Source organism: Alnus glutinosa, chromosome 5 (assembly GCF_958979055.1).
Source record: "Alnus glutinosa chromosome 5, dhAlnGlut1.1, whole genome shotgun sequence".
NCBI lineage: Eukaryota > Viridiplantae > Streptophyta > Magnoliopsida > Fagales > Betulaceae > Alnus > Alnus glutinosa.
The window spans coordinates 31138537-31157030 of NC_084890.1; the positions used below are offsets into that span (position 1 = coordinate 31138537).

Consider the following 18494-nt stretch of genomic DNA (forward strand, 5'->3'; position numbering starts at 1 on the left):
TTCAGGGTTATTCATCAAGACACAAGCAAAGTTCTTATGTATCAAAAAATCCAACTCATACGGTTAATCTCTCAAATAGAAAACTTGAAATCAATTATAACCTTTACCAATAAATCACAACCCTCCTACAACATTCTAAAATCATATACCAAAATCATCCACCAACTATAGCCAAGCAACATGCCCCAAAGGTATCTCATTCGAATCAAATCACAACCAATCCAAGTAAACTCTCTACAACAAATGTCCACTATCTGGTTATCTCCAACATAGGCAAAAATCAAACCTCAAGGAACCCATCAACATTGATTCTAACATGTACATTCAATCAATAACCCAATATAAACTCATATATAATTTCCTACTAAATGCAAGCTTCACATAACCATAAACTAACATTAAGAATTCATCTCATATTTTAAAACCAACTCCTATACTAAATTTAGACTCATGAAACATAATTCAAGATTGAATGAACCCAATCTCTACCATGGGTAGAACAACCAATTTCCAATAACCATACTCATGCCTAAGGGTCAATCCACTTCACTCCTAAAATTCCTTTCCAAAACTAAACCCTAATCTAACAAAACATTCCACAATTTAAAATGGAGCATTAATCGTGAACTAACACTATTATCCCCAAATTTACAAACGCAAACCAGATTTAAACCTTTATCCAAACATCACTCTTCCACTTCAACTTACATCTTAACAATCCATTTTAGAGTACTATACATGGGCAAGCCACAACAAAACCAAAACCCCAAGAAATAACACCATTCGGCCATCACAAAGGGGCCACCAATAATCTCATTTATCCATCATGAATCCTACCCAAAATCAATCTATAACAGAATATAAATCATAGTTTAAAACCACAAAACATCAACCAAATCCTCTAAAAACCAAAACCCAAAGAGGCTTATACCATTCGGTTCACAAACCAAATTCAAAGGAACCCAAAGGTGATTTGAACACCCATTCGGTTTACCCATTGAGGAAGCCTACCCAAAATTCCAACAATCAACTCTAGAACCTCAAACACCACCAAAACCGAAACTCACAAAAGAATACCTATAATCTCCAACTCAAAGAAACCCATTTGGAAATCAAACCGAAAGCTAAAGGAAGAGGATTTTACCTGATTTCGTGGTCTCTCTCTCGATCTGGAACTACACGGGTCTCTCCATCTCTGCATGGATCTTCCGCTTCAACATCCCACTTGAATCTCTCGGGCTGATCTCACACGGCCATGTGTGTGTGTGGGTGAAGAAGAAATGAGGAAGAGGAGATGGGAAGGAGTGTGGGCTGTGCGTGAAAGGGAGAAGCGGAAATGGAGCTGCTGCCGTCGGGTGGAACCGAGAGGAAGAAGAAAAGAGAAGGAGAAGAGAGAACGTGCGGCAGGGAGAAAGAAAGAAAGAAAAGAGAGAAGAAAGAAAGAGGTGCGGGGGAGGGAAGGAAAAGAAAGAAAAGAGAGAGAGATCCGGATGGGGAAAAAGAGAAAATGGGAAAAGAGATTGGGTGCCATGTGTTATCATGGGGTTAGTTGAGAGAGGATAATGCAATCTTCTATTAACCAATCTAGTGGTGACATGTGGCAAACTAAGGTTTCTTTTTATTAAAACCCCCCAATAATAAAAATTATAGAAGGACCCCATCCTATTTTATTTCTATCTCTTAACAAATAAAATTTAACCACACATTTATTCAAACCACACTTTTATTAACGTAATTATTTATTTATTCAACTAGAACCCACTATAATAATTATTACCTAAAATATAATTATCAATCACATCTATTTAATGAACAGCATTTATTAATTGGTAAACTTCCTATTTAATTTCATGGTCTTTACATCCTCCCCTCCTTGTAGAAATTTCGTCCTCGAAATTTATGAACAACCCTTTCGATCTCAGATGCTTACATGAAACTTCCCCAACGGTCCTAAAAATAATTTGCAACAAGTATTCTATCTTTAACCTCAAAGTCATAACTAATCTTTACACTTGGCTAACCTTTACTTCATTAACTCGAAATTTACATCATCCTCTACAATTCTCATTTACTTCGACTCTTGCATCACTCTACTATACAAAACTCTGCACGTTTCACTTGTCACTTCATACCCATTCCTCATAAGTATAAGTCGTTTCACTAAGTCTCCCCTCCTTAGTTCAAAACTCATTATCCAAGCTATAACTTAAGGTGGATTATTCTCATTTCTCTATACCATATACCTTATTTTATCCTTGGTGCCTCAATCTCTTAGTCATTATGGCAACTATTACCCAAAACTTTAGCCATGAAATTTATTCCTTAAGCAACCTTAATAAAAATTTGGTCATATTATTGCATCACTACGGAAGGTACCTCCCTCAATTTATGTAATTTGATAGTTTCTCATAAATCTCCTCTATCATTTACCTTGTCAATTCCTAGTATCATAATGGAATCGTTCTAATTGTCTTCAACTGTGACCTTTAAGACATCAAAGATCTTGTGTGGGCTTACTAAGTGTCTCCCAATATTCAAAATCTTACTTAGCCCCATGCGGTTTTATGATTTATTTCTTTTAAATCATTGGTACTACCGTCCTCAATTAGGTATACCATTAAAATTTTCACGCTTAACCTAACATTACTAGACCTCAACTTGTTCTTATTCATGACTGGTGACTTATCCACCACATATTATCGATTCGATCCATTAATTTCTTACTATTCTACCTTTGTCAATGCCTTCAGAATGTAAATTTTCTCTAAATATATTGGTTTTACAATCCAAAGTATGCTTATGGCACCATTATTTCATCAAAGTGTACGCCATCAAATAACTCTCTCCTAACCATTGAACCTATCTCCAACAATGTTATTCAACACTTACAATTTTATTAAGACTTATTCTTTAAACTATCCATTTTATTGCAATAGTAATTTGTATTAAATTTCATGTCTTACACACAAAACACATTTGAACTTTAAACTTTTAAATTAATTCTTATGTTTGAAATCGTATTTAAAAGCATTCAAGTTTAGCCCTTAAATTTTATTAAATAATCATACTTAACTACTTGTTTTAAAATTGTTCTTAAATTCATGATTTATTAAAATAAGATATCTTAAGATTTATCATTTTAGTCGTTCGCTTGTTTAGTCTGTTTTACATTAACATTTTATTATTTTAACTCGTTCCGATCGGTTGAATCCCTAGAGGATACATCTCTCGTCGTTTGAGTAGTTATTTCGGTGGATGGTCGTCTCCTTCAATGCGCCCAAAAAGACGTCATCACTTCTCAAAAGAATGGTTATTAGTCTACCCTCACGAGAAGCTCTCTCTTACATCGTCTATAGCCTACCATATCCTTGCTAAACTCTTCTAGAAGACTACGTGACTCTAACCTTAGGCCTACCCATTATAGCGTCACCACAAGAGCGGCCACGCATGTTTCATCCTAAGGGTTTGTTCTCTATCGACACGACTTCACATACATGGACACGAAAAAGGAACGTGTCGCACTCGAATCTATTGAGACGCATGCAACCCTTCCAAACAAAGAAAAATGTGATTGTCCAAGTGGCATATCTTGTCTACATAAAGGTATGCTACGTAAACTACACAGATCCTAACATATGCATTACAATAATTATGCAGTGCATACGAAGAATTTAATTTAAATATTTTATCTTTGTTAAAGCTTTTAAATTCCTAAGGCTCTTTTATTATCCCTCGACTCTAACACAAAACTAGACTTCCGCTTTTCTAACAAACCCTAGGACTAACTGCTCTGATATGTTGGGGCTATGGAGCTTTGTTTATTTGTTTGCTTTTTGTGTTTTTCTTTTGGCAGAAGCACTTCGGTGGAGACGTTCATGGGAGTGACCGTTTCATTTTTTTCCGGCCTCCTTTTGAGCTAGATCTACGTTGATACGCCGGAAATCTTGCGACACGTCCCTTTCAAAGTTGCTTGCCGTCAACTTCCGTTTTAGTCGCTACAACTTTTGGCCGCGTCAAAACTCCACGCTCGGAGCGTGGCTTGCACGCACCGGGGATGGAACTGCGTGTGAGGGCCACGCTCCATTTCTTCCGGCCTGGTTGTTGGTGCTTTCGGGTTGGTCGGCGTTTGGCAGCAAAAGGGGAGTCCGGGGGGTGGCGCGTGTAAGCCACGCGCCGGTGCTGGGATGTTGTCTTCTCTGTGCGTGCTCTGAAGATGTGTTTTTTCTGCTTGTGTTTTTTACAGTTTATCTTTTGTAATTTTCAGACATTATAGGATCTGTCTGATGGTGACGCCGGAACAGAATAGTGATTATTCTGCAGGCTGATCAACAAGTAGATTGCAAGAAAGAAAACAGGAAATTCGCCCCAAAAACAGAGAGAAAACTCTGAATTCGATAAATTATCAATAATAACAAAACTGTTCGAAAACGCTCACAAGCCGGGCTTAAATAGCTGAAAATTAGGTCTTTAAAAGAATTTTGCCAAAAATAGCAAAATCCCGAAAACCCTAATAAAACGAAATACGGAATAAAATAAATAGTCTACCGAAAATCTGGCCCAAATCTGGTTCAGAATCACCTCATAAACAATAAACGAAAAGTTACCATAAATGGTAAAAAAATATCTAAAATTAGGGTTTTGACAAGGAAAACAGCGGATTTTGGGGCTCGAAATGAGGCGCACCGAGCGTAGCTCGGTGGCCACGGCGTGCGCGCCGAAGAGAGCTTTTCGAATTGGGATCATACGCACGAATCGGATACTCGTAGCCAAAGTTATGGCCAAATCACTGCAGCGCATTCGGAAATTGCCCCAATTAGGCCAGATTATGATTTCTTGCCAATTTTGCGCTGATCCGCCTGCTCCAAGTATCTCAGCGCCATTAATGTGCAATCTGACAGTTCAGCGTCATCTGACTCGGATCCTCCTGCATCAGATGGTCTGATGCTAGATCTGCTTCTCTTTATTTGTTTTGGTTGTGCTTCACTGTCAAGAGAGGCTTAACATGTCTGCACCTTGTAATGTTTGTTTATTATTTGGATAGCTGTAGTTTTTGTATATTCTTGATCTTGGTCACAATCTACCTTTGGTAGCTGCTTCAAGTTGGGACTTTCTTGACTTAGTGGGTAGAGATTCTTCATCTCTAGTCACTGTGATGGTTTTCGGGCAGTGATTTAGCTTTCGAGCTTTGTTGTTAGCCTTTTGAACTGATGTATATCCTTTGGTTATTTGTATTCCCTCTGGGACATGTTTCCATAGTAATGAAGGTGCTATTATCTTGTGTTAAAAAAAAAAAAGTATTTTATTGGGAAAATGAAAGAGTGTAGAATAAAATGATTATATTCATTCCTTCCTAAGAGATTGTGTTTCTAATTCATTAAATTTTCTCGACTACTTTATATTGAGTTTTGGACTCTCTATATGTAATTCTTTGCGTAGATATATTATATTAGATGCAAGATCTGGCTCTTATCTAATTAGTTCGCAACATTATTTTTGTGATGACAAAACATAATTGATTGGTCCTGATATATATGATGATATCTGCCTGTGTAAAGACGTGTGGCCATGTGAAGCATTATTCGACGGTGAGAAAGGTGTTAATAAGAAAATCGAAAAGATAATTTAAGTATATCAGAAAAACGTCCATCTTGAAGAGCTTTGACGAACATGATGCTTATCCAAACATGACTTTTCAAAATATAGGACAAGATTAATTATCAAAGTTCTAACAGGAGTGACATATATATTAAGTAAATTATTGTTAGCAAAATTCAGTCTTAAAAAATTGGTTTAGAGTAGTAGCAACAATTTTTCTTAATTAAATTTTAGGAATCAAACTACCTTTTACTTTCGCTTAAAAAAAAAAAGCTTACTTTCCTGACATGGCTACAGTACCCAAAGAAGTGCCACGTCACGAAATACAGACGTGTTGAATAAAGACACGTTGGTAAAATTGTTGTCGTCATGTCCACAGTGCCACTTGTCTATTCTCGACGTGTACATTTGGACACGTCTTGAATTACTGATGTGTCAATTGCAACACGTCTCTTAATATCAACGTGTTGAAATCACACATCGGTAATGAATGATGTGTCAAAGAACACGTCCAGAACACATGGCGTGTATAAAAATCACGTTATGCATTATTGACGTGGGTGAAAGACACGTCATAAATTAATGACAAGTCAAACCAACACATCTGAAAATTACTGTCTTTTTAACCACGTTGGTATAATTCGTGACGTGGGAAGTTGACATTTCAATAAATGATGATGTGGCACTTCCACACGTCGTCATCTGAGGACGTGTCCCATTAACACGTCATACATTGGTGACGTGTCAACATGCCACATTACCAATGAGAGACATGCACTCACAACATGTCACTAATGTATGGCATGTGGATCTGGTATGTCACTAAATAATCGGTGATGTGGTTGTTGACATGTCAGTAATTATTTAGTATATTAAATAATTATAATTATTATTATATAAATTAAATTATAATAAATTCTATAATGTTACTTATTATTAAATAGCATTATATATATTAGGACAATTTATAACTAGTTAATTAATTATGGAACATTACGCTAGCCCTACGGATATGCACTATAAATATAGAATATATACACTATGTATATATATAATATATAGTTTAAATCTAAAATAATTTTTAATACAGTATACATGTATATGTTATTTTCATATATATACGTTAGTGCTATATGTAAATATATAATATAAATGTGTATTACTTCTTTAATATATACTATATATATGTATATGTTATTTTCATATGTATACGTTAGTGCTATATATAATATAAGAAGGGTTAGGGTTTATATATATATATATATATATATATATATAGTCTAAGTGTATTGATTTTTTAATATATACTATACATATGTATATGTTATTTTCATATGTATACGTTAGTGCTATATGTATATACCCAAACCCTATTAGTGTTATATATAGTATAAGGTTAGGATTTACATTTGTGTGTGTATATATATATATAGTTTAAGTCTATTGATTTTTTAATGTATACTAAATATATGTAAATATTATTTTCATATACATACATTAGTGCTATATATAGTGTAAGTAGGGTTAGGGTTCGCGCGCACGCGCGCACACACATATTTATATATATATATAGTTTAAGTTTACAGATATTTTAATATATACTATATATATGTATATGTTATTTTAATATACATAGTTAGTGCTATATATAGTATAAGTAGTGTTAGGGTTTACTTCATGTATATATATATATATATATATATATATATATATATATGCACACACACACACATTATATTCATATATATATACCCTAACCTTATGTACAATATTGCCATACATAGTATGTGGAGGGTTAGGGTTTCACATTTTTGTGTATATATATATACATATAATATTGTTTAAATTTAATAATTTTTAATAATATATATATAATATATTATATAAAACATATATTAATTATATTTTTTTTTAATTTTTTTTTAAAACTGTAAAATTGTGACCTGCTAGTGGTGGCACGTCTAGTTTTGCCGACATGGTATATATGCCACGTCGGTAAATTTTGCGTTGGGGGGCGTGCATGCGAGCGTGACAAGTACCCAGGGTGCTTGGCCTCCTTCCCATTTATCTCGAAACTTCTCTACTCTCTCTCACTCAACTCCATCACTCTCTCTCACTGCACTGACCGGATCAGAACTCCTGCGTCGCCCCCGCCCCCCACGCACCGTCGACGTCCACCACCACTGACAGTAAGTCCTCTCTCCCTCTACCTCTCTCATCCTCTGGTACCGGTCTCTCTCTCTCTCTCTCTCATCTCTCTCACACACACTCTTTTTCTCTCTAATCTCAATCTCTCGCATAGCTCTGGCAACAAAGGCCGGACCACCGTCTACCTCACCTAGCTCTCGTGTCTCTCCCGTTTCAGGTATATATATATATTTGGGTTCCGGTTGCTAGCCTAGATTGTTATGTATAGTTTTGGTATTTTAGAAATGTTAGATTACCAATTATTCCCTAAAAATGTGATTTTTATTTATTTTTATTTTTTTTGGTTCTGGTTGCTAGCCTAGATTGTTCTTTCTTTCTTCTTCTTTTTTTGTTGATTTATGTATAGTTTTGATATTTTACAAATGTTAGATTACCGATTATTCCCTAAAAATTTGGTTGGGCTGAATGTTATTTTTAGTATTTTTTTTTTCATTGGTACTCTAAATTATTTGATTTTTCCGAACGACCTTGCAGCCTGACATAGCATGGTTGAAGGCACGGTGCGATGGGCACCAAATGACACGTACGAACAGGCGCTTGGCAAACCAGAGTACGCGGGAAGGGTTCGGTAAGTTGGGCTAAATGTTTTGCCTATGGGGGGGGATGACGTATTCATACTACACCCCTTCACAAACCCCTTCACAGCCATGATCATCTAGGCAAAGGTGGAGTTCCTCCTCACTGGACGAAAGGATCGCATCGATGGAGTGTGAGTTAGAGACTGAGCGGTCAGCACGTCGGGCCTTGGAGTTGTGTTTTAACCAGATTGAGTCACTGAATGCCTCAGGACTAGTGCGTCCCATGACCCCGGTCACTGATTGCCTCAGGACTAGGAGCGGTTATATTCCCTGACCAAGTGGCCGGGTGTGCTAATGAATTAAGATGAAAAGAATTGTGGAAGGAATTAGTTGGAATATTACAAAAATGGTCGATCATGATTCACAGTGCAAAGACAATGCAAATATGTATAAACCACAATTAGTCTTGGTTGAACTAATTAGAAGAACATCAATATACAAAGTCTTTATTTGCTCAATTCTTTCCTTGGCCTAGCTTCCCTGTTCAACATCGATCCCTTCGTACCTCCAAACAGCTTTCCTTGCTTTTCGTTTGACTTGCATGTCATATTCTACTTATGAATCCCCCAATCGGCATCCTCCACTAGAAAAGTCTACGTTTAGAAGGTCGAAAAAGAAATCTAGACTTGTATGTTGAGAGAAATGTATCAACCCAAAGTTCATGATGTAGCCAAACAAACAAAACAACTGGGATACCAACCAAAGTGATGACGACAAAAGGAACCCATGCCTTTACGCTACTATACACCAAAAAGCAAGTTGCGCTGAAGGCTACCATCATACCCGCCATAGAGATGAAGAGTGTTACAAGTCCAAACACCAACTTTGAAGGCAATGACTTGAAGAAATCCTCTTCTGTGTAACGTGACGTGAGAATTGACAAAAAAATTACTATCGAAGTTGAAGAGGAACACAATGCTATTGCATCTGATATGAAGAATACCATAAACCAGTTTCTTCTCAAAAAAATAGGAGTGCCTGTTTCTTGGTTGCTGCCACCTGGTACAGTGAAGATTGCAGCAAAAATCACAGTGGCAATCAATGTTGCCACGAGCATACAATAGTTTGCTGTATCCTTCATCCACTTTTCACCATCTAACTGCAAATCTTTATGTGCCTTTATAAATATCTCCTTAGGTGTTTGGCTATTTGAATTCCTCTTGTTCACATAATGCCATGGCACAATCTTTTCTATCTCCTACAGTTGGCCACATATAAATTGACATGTAATATAGTTGACCCATTATATATGCAAGGAGAAGAAGAAAATAAATAATATTATCAGTTACGTACCTTAAACCACAACAATTCCCGTTGCATTTGAAGGGCTGCTCCTGATACATTAATATTTAGTTGATTTGAAGGAGACAATTTTGCAGCTAAATGCAACATGTTCTCTCCGGTTTCTAAAGTAATATAAGATGCAAGGCTATCCTTCCCAGAACCTATCTCATGTATTAGATTGAACACACTCTCGTGCCGATATAAAATAGCAATGTGAAATATACTCATTTGATTTTCGTCTTGTTGCCATATAAGATCAGGACAAGAACGTGCTAGTATAATTAGAAAATCAGCATTTCCAACTTTTGCAGCTTCAATCATTAAAGCTATTTTATTGTGAACCAAGTTTGATGAGAACGAATTGTCCGGAATTCCAACATTTTTCCAAAGTTTGTCAACTAATTGATGGGCTAATGTCTTCATCAAAGCTTTGTTACAGATTCCTTTGAACCCTATATATGGTAGAGAAAAGAGTCTATTCAGAAATATGAGATGGTTTGGTAATAAAGAAATATTGAATCTATATAATTATTTTACCAATATCCATAATACGAAATTATATTGAAAGCTTTATAAAATAAAAATGCAAAGATAACTAAAGCATTAGATGTGCATGGCTACTTGTGTACTCCTAATGATTGACTTCTTAAGATAAGTTTTGTCTTTGCATAACCCAGGCACTTTAAATGCCTTCTATCTGTTGAATTCAAGTAAAAAGAACTGCTAGATTTTGCCAAAAAAAGAAAAACACTACCCGGCCCCCATGTTCCTGTGTCTGTATAAAAGAAGAGGTTACATGGTATTACAATAGAAAATAACTCTTCTCATAGAATTTTCCATAGTTCAGAAGTAGATTTAATCTAAAGATTTGATGAAATAAAATAAGAACAATTTCCGATGCCAAGTTATGTAATTTTTGAGAAAAACTGTCATCAAGTTGTCATCCCTAATAAGCTAAATCTTGTCGCAAATACTTCTCACGCGGGAAAAAAATTCCGGCCGCCACAATATTAACGATCGTCGACATATCAGGGACAACAATTTTGTCGTCACTGATGTTAAAACTTTTATGACATTAGTGACAACCCCAAAATATCGTCCCTGATGAGTGATTATTAGCAAAGACTCGTGAGTCGTCGCTAAAATATTGTTCGTTGAAGACCATTTTTCTTGTAGTGAAATTTGATGAAATGAAATAAGAGCATTTTCGGATGCCAAGGTACGTAATTTGAGTAAAATTGTCATCAAGTTGTGATTAATGTAATAAAAGAACTACTTGGGAAATGTCGTATATATCTTTTCAATTAAAGAAGTTTGTGTTGGAGGCAAACTAACATGAGTTTACGAGACTTTTCCAGAACGATAGCTGACTTTCGCTGCCAATTGCAAAAGGTTTCCTCGCCAACATTTCCAACGCTACCCGCCAGCATTCAGTGCCCGCAGTTGCTATGTTTGGACACTTTTCCAGAATTTTCAATGCTGTATCTGTCCATAGAAACGACACATTAATTTGATTATAATATGGTCGCTAATATTACAATAAAAGTGGTAACTCCATCCCACTTGTACGTGTAGCTGCGCCTCAAATTCATCAAACAAAAGTTATATATTAGTCAGATGGTGTAGGGCTTACCATACATATCATTGTAAATAGTATACTCAAGGAGCTCAATGCGTTTTAGATCAGTCAACTGTTCAAGATCAGTCTGAGTGAATAGATACGAGACCATGTCCGTATGTCCTTGATAAGCTGCAACAATGAGTGGTGTGTCTTCATTGGCATCACAGATCAATAGCGGTCCCCTATTCATTTCCACCAGCTGCTTAGCAATTCTGACGTTTCCTACTTGAGCAACAGAGTGAAGGGCCGTAAATCCGTAATCGGTTTTCAATACCAAGTCATCCGGACTCATCAATTTCAACAACTTCTTTACAAAAGTGGTGTGTTCTGCAGCCGCCGAAATGTGAAGTGCTGTCGCTTCCTCTTTCGTTATGCGAGCTCGACCAATTTCTTCATAAAAGTGGTGTTTCTCAAGAAAAGCCTGAGCAGCCCTCCAATTACCTTTTATGGCAGCTTGAAGGAGGGGAACACACAGATCACGGTAGTCATCTGATGTTCTTTCTCCTGGATTTTTTTTTTTTTAAAAAAAAAAAAATAGACCAAACGTACGTATTAATTACAACTCGTGGTGAAAAATCATGCCCGCCACTTGGATGCATGCTAAGATCATGTTGGATGACCATCTATTATGTGAAAGAGAGAGGCACTTACTCCCATTTGTTGGGTCCAAGTTACCGATCATAATCGAGTGACTACCACTATCTCCGGCATCATCAGAATACGATGGCTGACCAGGAAACGATGGAACGGAAGATGATCCTTCCTGATGGATTGCATTAGACGATGCTGTAGAACGAAGAGTACTAGAGGTGCCGGGGGAATCCACTTTTGTAGAAGGGGATCTTTGTTGATGGATAGCATTTCCAGAAGAAGACCTTTGAGTATGACGTCGAAATGTCTCACTCCTTGCAATTCCCTCATTTGCCTGTCGTCCTCCATGAGGCATGTTGATAGCATATTCTTCCACTTTCATTTTCTGGTCCATATTTATAAAAAGAAATCTGATAGAAAATTCACATGTGAAGTTCGATTTATAGAGAAGTCATGTATTGAGAGGTTTAGAGAGAGAGAGAGAGAGAGAGAGAGAGAGGAAGGATTCAAGAGTAAATGCATTTCGTAATTTATTTTTTTTTTCTTTCATTTTTCTTGATCATTTCAAATTTTCTTCCTTGAATTTTGGGACATAATTACAAATTTAACTTTAGAGAGCGAGAATGGATTGAATTTGTTTTTTTTTTTTTTTAAGAGGCCAAAGTAAAAAACAAGACTTCAAATATTTTTAATTTTAACAAATTTAAAGAGTAAATTTTTATCACGATTTGCGATCCAATTTTAGCAGGACAATCACATTGGATTAAGCGATCCCGGCCTCACAACAAACTTATTGATCCTTTTCTTCTGGTTTTTCATCACCTTTTCTTCTATCAGATTTGCAAAATTGTAAATAAGAACCACCATGACAAAGTACCAAGATTTTGATTTACGGATTCGGAAGGAATAAAGATAAGTATGATGCTTAATTTGTTAGTGTTAGAAAATGAAACAATATACGATTAAAAGGTAATGAGAAACAGAAAAATGCTAAAGTCACGATGATAACAACAGTTATGGTGAAGATTTATTACAGGTACTTAATTGAGATTACTTACTATTCAATTCGAATTCTAGCCGTTACAGATTGAGCTTCAGAGCCTCTCGAGCAGTCCGAAGACACGGGAGTCTTTGGATACTCAACCTTGCAGGAGTTTTGGCCAAAAAGTCGAGTAGATTGGCATGGTAAGATAATATTCACCATTATATAGAGATAAAAACATACGGGCAAAACACGTACGTACTACTGTTCGGTAGTCGAGTACGCGCGTACATATATATACTATTTGAAAGTTGTTTTCTTCTCAAAAGATTAGTTTCTATATATAATAATTCAATAAATATACAAGAAATTTCTTCCCATAATAAGCGAGTAATACTTAAGATTGCCTCATTTAATTTTATTTCCAACATGAGCTGAACTTGAAATAGATACTATGTTCAGGTTTAGTTCATTTATTTTTCGAATGAATTCAAATTTGTTCATGCACATGAGCTTCTCAATTAACATATTCATTCATTATATAAAGCAAATATCATAATATTTTTTTGTAACTCCATCCTATTAGCTAATTAATTATTGTTAGGATTTTATCACTTGACTTAATTAAATAAACTAACTTGAATTTTGATCACAAAGGCGTTAAAACTTAATTCCTTCAAGTACGTACTAGGTTGATCGAGTCTAGCTAGCAGAATCATCAGGTCGCGATGACATTCGAACCCTGGTCAAACACCACCTGCAATAAGTTTTGAAATCCTAGCAAGTGTTTGAATAATACTTACTCTAATTCGAATGCAGCCTCAGACAACATTTTTTTAGAACAAACTTACATCTTAAATCTCGGTTCTCTTTAGGCCTGGCCTATATAAACATCATAAAGCACGATTTTCAATAGATCTTGAATCCGTTGTTTTGAGTTCTTGGAGAGTGTTTTTGTACTCCTATTCCTTAAATCTTTAACCTCCTAAATTTCATTAAACCGCACAAAATCAAATATTCAGCCACTAGAGTTCCGAGTTGTAAAGGAAACTTAATAAAAGAATGACCAAAGTTCTAAAGTTATTGCGGTAGAAAAAAAAAACCAATACACTTCATCACCAAAGTTCTTGTGTCTACACTATTTTATTCTTTGCTTGATTTGGTGAAATCGTGTGTGGTTGTTAAATTTTAGAATAGATTTCTCTATATTATAGAAAATAGGTTTTGGCGTAAAGTGCATAGTTTGAAGCTTAGGTGATTGTGGTTTTTTATGCGGTCCATAGTTCAGGAAGTTGAAAAGTATAGGACTTTCATTCGTGATCTTATAATTGCGGCATTGATTTTGAAAAAACTTTATAAGACTACGAATAAGGCTTGTAACCCTTTAAAAATAATGTAGTTTTAAAATTATAATTTAATTTATGATAAATTATTATTAAATTTTAATTTAACGATGATTTTAAAAATTAAATTATTATTGAGAGAAAAAAAAAGAACACAAAGAAAACTTTTAAAATTACTCTTAAGACTACCATGAAAATTTGCTGCCCAAATATGAGATTTCCGAGTGCGTATATATATACGGCATGCATATATGTTATGTTGATCGGGATTGTACCCTATTACATATTTAATATGGTACATGATGGGACTACTCAAATGAGCGTGCTTGGATGCTTTATGATGACCTCATCTTCACAATAAAATAATGATTACCTACATTTTGGAACTAAGTGTTCTTTCATGGAAGGTGTACGTTTGATCTAATCAAATTAATTTCGTGTTTAAGAATTTTATAAAGTAGAACTATTCTATATAAAGTTGACGTAACTTTTCTAACCAATTCTTAAATTAATAATTGTTAACAAAAGAAATTGGTTGTCACAATTGCACGTTAATAATCGAGTGGAGAGTTGTTTTTTCAATTGAAAACTAATAACCAAGACTCAAAATAACATTTAGAAGGAGGGTTGAATAGGTATATACCAGCCAAATTCAAGAAATCGATTCACTATAGAAGAATGAAAAATTACAAGATGTTTATACTTACAAAACATTTGCAATTGACACACTCTTGTACTAGACAAGCGACCCACTTGCCTTCTAATGCAGTAGTTCTTCCAAAACCTCTAAATAATTCTTCTACTTGATTTCATTTATTAGAATTCCGATAGGCTTAAGTTGTTGTTGATGACAAACTCTAAGGAGATGTGCACTGTAAGCATAAGAACCTAAACTTTCTCTCTTAGCACATGAACAAAAAGACCTTTTTTTTTATTTTATTTTTTTTTATTTTTTATTTTTTATTTTTTATTTTTTTTATCTCATGAAATATATAATGTTTAAAATCCTTACAAAATTTGTGTTAAAAAAACCCTTAAATAGACTTGAGAAAGTAGCCCTAAAATCGTAAAACCGATTTCTAAAGAAGTATAGATTTCAGGGGCTCATTCCTATATATGATTTTAGACGCATTGCGGATGAGGCATTTTACCCAAAAATTGTCTGCAGCAAAGCAATTTGTCGGTCTCTTGTCTTATGTAATAGAGTGTCAACTTCAAAAATTTTGTAAGCGTAAATTCTTTGTAATATTTATTCTTCTATATATAATGGATTGATTTCTAAGTTGGCTAGCTACTACGGAGTGATTTTTCTCTTTGCACCTAAAAAGTTTCAGCTTCGTCACCAAATCCTTTGTATTGATTGTTTTAATGTTTTCATTATATTTTGTGGTTAATTTTTAATTTTCTCATATTATTGGCACATACCTATTCAATCCCTTTTCTAGTCGATGTTTAAAATCTTGCATTGGTCTATTATTTCATTTACAACCAAGTTTCTTACGTCCTCCCATATGCATATATAACTAAAAGGGAGAATTGCCTCATTGTCTAATTCGAGCAATATTAATAGAAAAGGAAAAAAACACAGAAAGAGTTGATCCTAAATATAAATGCATGTGTACCATACAGTGACGATAAAACAAATTAAACTTCAAGACCATGCAACTATTTTCCCAAAGAAACAAAGCAAACTCCACTATCTCCAACCCACAAAACAGATTCTGGCGTGCTTGCACTAACCACTTATAATAATCCTCCCTTTCCACGAACCGAGGCACCCTAGCTCGCCTGTGTAAAGACGTGTGGCCATGTGAAGCATTATTCGACGGTGAGAAAGGTGTTAACAAGAAAATCAAAAAGATAATTTAAGTATCAGAAAAACGTCCATATCGTTGAAGAGCTTTGAAGAACATGATGTTTATCCAAACATGACTCGTCAAAATATGGGACAAGATTATCAAAGTTCCAACAGGAGTGACGGCATCTCTTTTATTTTCTCACTAACGAAACTTTGCAATAATCTCCATTACTGGGAGTTGAAAACATAGTTAAATATCATGGTGTACACCTTGTGTCCAGTAAACGACAGAAGAGAACGGGTCATATAAAAGTATTAGTCATTAAGTAATGTTTCATAAACATTGTTTAATAACCGGTGGGTTCCCAAGGGCCAATACCAGTTAGTATACAAGAATTTGGAGTTTAATTAGCATATCATGATTATTCTTCACCAGGGTTCTCAAGGGCCCGGGGAAAGTGACTTGGAATAATTTCCACCATGCGTATGTGTTTATAGGTAATGTTTTCTGTGCAACTGACGGGCACGCACATGATCTAGTAAAAGCTTTTCCGTGACAGATTGGCTGCCACCGTTTCTATAGGAGTATCTTAAACAATAGTGACTACTTTAACTATTCAAAACACATATATATTTTTTTATTATTTTAATTACTATATTTTTAATACAAAATTTAATAAATAATTTATTTTAATCTCTATATAATTTTTCAATGTTTTGAGAGAGAAAGAAACCAATAATAATTAAAAAGTAACCTATTGCCCCTCAATAATATCTTTACTCAATGCGCTGCAATTGCTAAATCATTATTTATTCAAAAAGTTTAAGCTGATAGGAAGAGGGTGAGACTCAACATGTAGAATATTTAATTGGAATGAGTAGTGAATTAACAAAGGTATGGTTTGAACTAAATCACTACTTATTCCAAAAGTTTAACTAAAATGAGAAAGAGAAACTAATAAAACCAAAAAGTAAATCATTGCCCTCAATATTATAATCACTCAATGTGCTACAATTGTTAAATCAACATTTATCCCAAAATCTTAAACTAAAAGAAAGGGGATGAAGCGTAATACGTAAAATATTTAATTGAAATGGTGGTAAAATAATGGAGACATTGTTCAAATTAAATAACCACTTATTTCAAAAGCTTAAGCTAATATGAATGAATAAATTTAATCATTTAATTAATCTTACTTTGTGTGGAATATTAAATTAAATTGAGGGGTAAATGATGAAGACAGTTTTCAAACTAAAGACATCTGTTTTGATATCATATTAAATCACCATTTGTCCCAAAAAAAAGTTTAAGTTGATAGAAAGGGTCAGGTTAAATTTAATCATTTAATTAATACTTTAATAAGTTAAATTATTTAATTAATACTTTAATAAGTTAAATTATCAACTAATTATCCCAAAAGCTTAACCTTATATACATGAATGAATAAATTTAATCATTTAATTAATATTTTAATAATCCCCTTAACACGTGGACTCAAATTCTTTCTTAATGTGTTAGGTCTAACATGTATAATATTTAATTAAATAGATGAATTAACTGAAACAAGATTTGAACTTAAGACATTTACTCTATTACCATGTTAAATCATCACATACTCGTTTAATCTTAATTTAACATGCACTAGTGAATTTTCATATGTAAAAGTTTAATGTAGCAAACATTTTACTTTAAAGCATATGTTGGAGAGCCATGCATTTCAGTTTCCTTTTTTGAAGTGAATGGTTGTTCCTGGCCCTTTGGTCGATTTTCTTATTTTATTTTCTTCTTTCTGCTTTTGGGATGGTGCTTCTTGCTTTAGGAGTCTACGTCGACACTATTTTATTTTTGAAAGCTAGTTACATAATACATATATACATGTTATATGGACCTCATGATTTCAGATCACGTGCAAGCAACTGTGTCGATGTATGTATATCTGTTCCCCAAGTCCCAAAAATTGCTAATAAATAAATAAAAAACAATTAAATAAGAGTAGGACAGTATTTCTTAAACTGCTATAAGTTGCGAAACCCTATAGTACATGTCTGAATGATACTTACTCTCATTCATAATCTTATACCGATAAAAGCTTTATTTTTTAATGCTTTCCCAAACATAATCTTATACCGTAAACATTAGTTTTAATTTCTTAAGACCTACATATATATAACATCATAAGGCCAAATTTTCAAAAAGGCCCCGAGAGGCTGAGACCATTGTTTTGTGTTCTTGAAGAGTGTTTTTATATCCCTATACCTTCAATATTTAATGATGTAGATAGGACGACATTTGAATTTCTAAAGACATTAGGATCAATTATTTAGTGTGTGGGCATGAAGAATGAGTAGTAGAAGGAGCCAGAAACTGGCGTCCCCAGTGCTAGTACAATGACGTAATTAATCATAATTATTTGGTCTTACAAGAGTTGTGCTTTGCGTTTTGTCTGTCTTTACGATCCCATATAGAAATTCTCTGTTTTAATTATAATTTCTA

At 34.5% G+C, this 18494-nt stretch overlaps 1 protein-coding gene and 1 long non-coding RNA gene across 4 annotated transcripts; one reads left to right on the plus strand and one right to left on the minus strand.

The window, feature by feature from the left end:
• Window positions 1–7619: 7619 nt before the first annotated feature.
• On the plus strand, window positions 7620–8676 carry LOC133867715 (uncharacterized). Its single transcript, XR_009900150.1, has 3 exons — window positions 7620–7784; window positions 7898–7960; window positions 8278–8676. It is a non-coding gene; the product is annotated as an uncharacterized LOC133867715 (long non-coding RNA).
• A 43-nt stretch (window positions 8677–8719) lies between these two features.
• LOC133867713 (ankyrin repeat-containing protein NPR4-like) lies at window positions 8720–13039 on the minus strand. Of its 3 annotated transcripts, none has more exons than XM_062304480.1 (6): window positions 12936–13039; window positions 11938–12287; window positions 11299–11790; window positions 11001–11150; window positions 9675–9709; window positions 8720–9579 (listed from the first exon to the last, which is right to left on the minus strand). In XM_062304480.1, exons 2-6 carry the CDS (start codon window positions 12269–12271, stop codon window positions 8965–8967), a joined length of 1626 nt encoding a protein of 541 aa, XP_062160464.1. In that variant the 5' UTR covers window positions 12272–12287; window positions 12936–13039; the 3' UTR covers window positions 8720–8964. The 3 variants fall into 3 exon arrangements, with proteins under 3 accessions (XP_062160464.1, XP_062160462.1, XP_062160463.1); XM_062304478.1 differs by having other exon boundaries at window positions 9675–10117; XM_062304479.1 differs by having other exon boundaries at window positions 9675–10117; window positions 11938–12262; window positions 12936–13037.
• Window positions 13040–18494: the final 5455 nt, after the last annotated feature.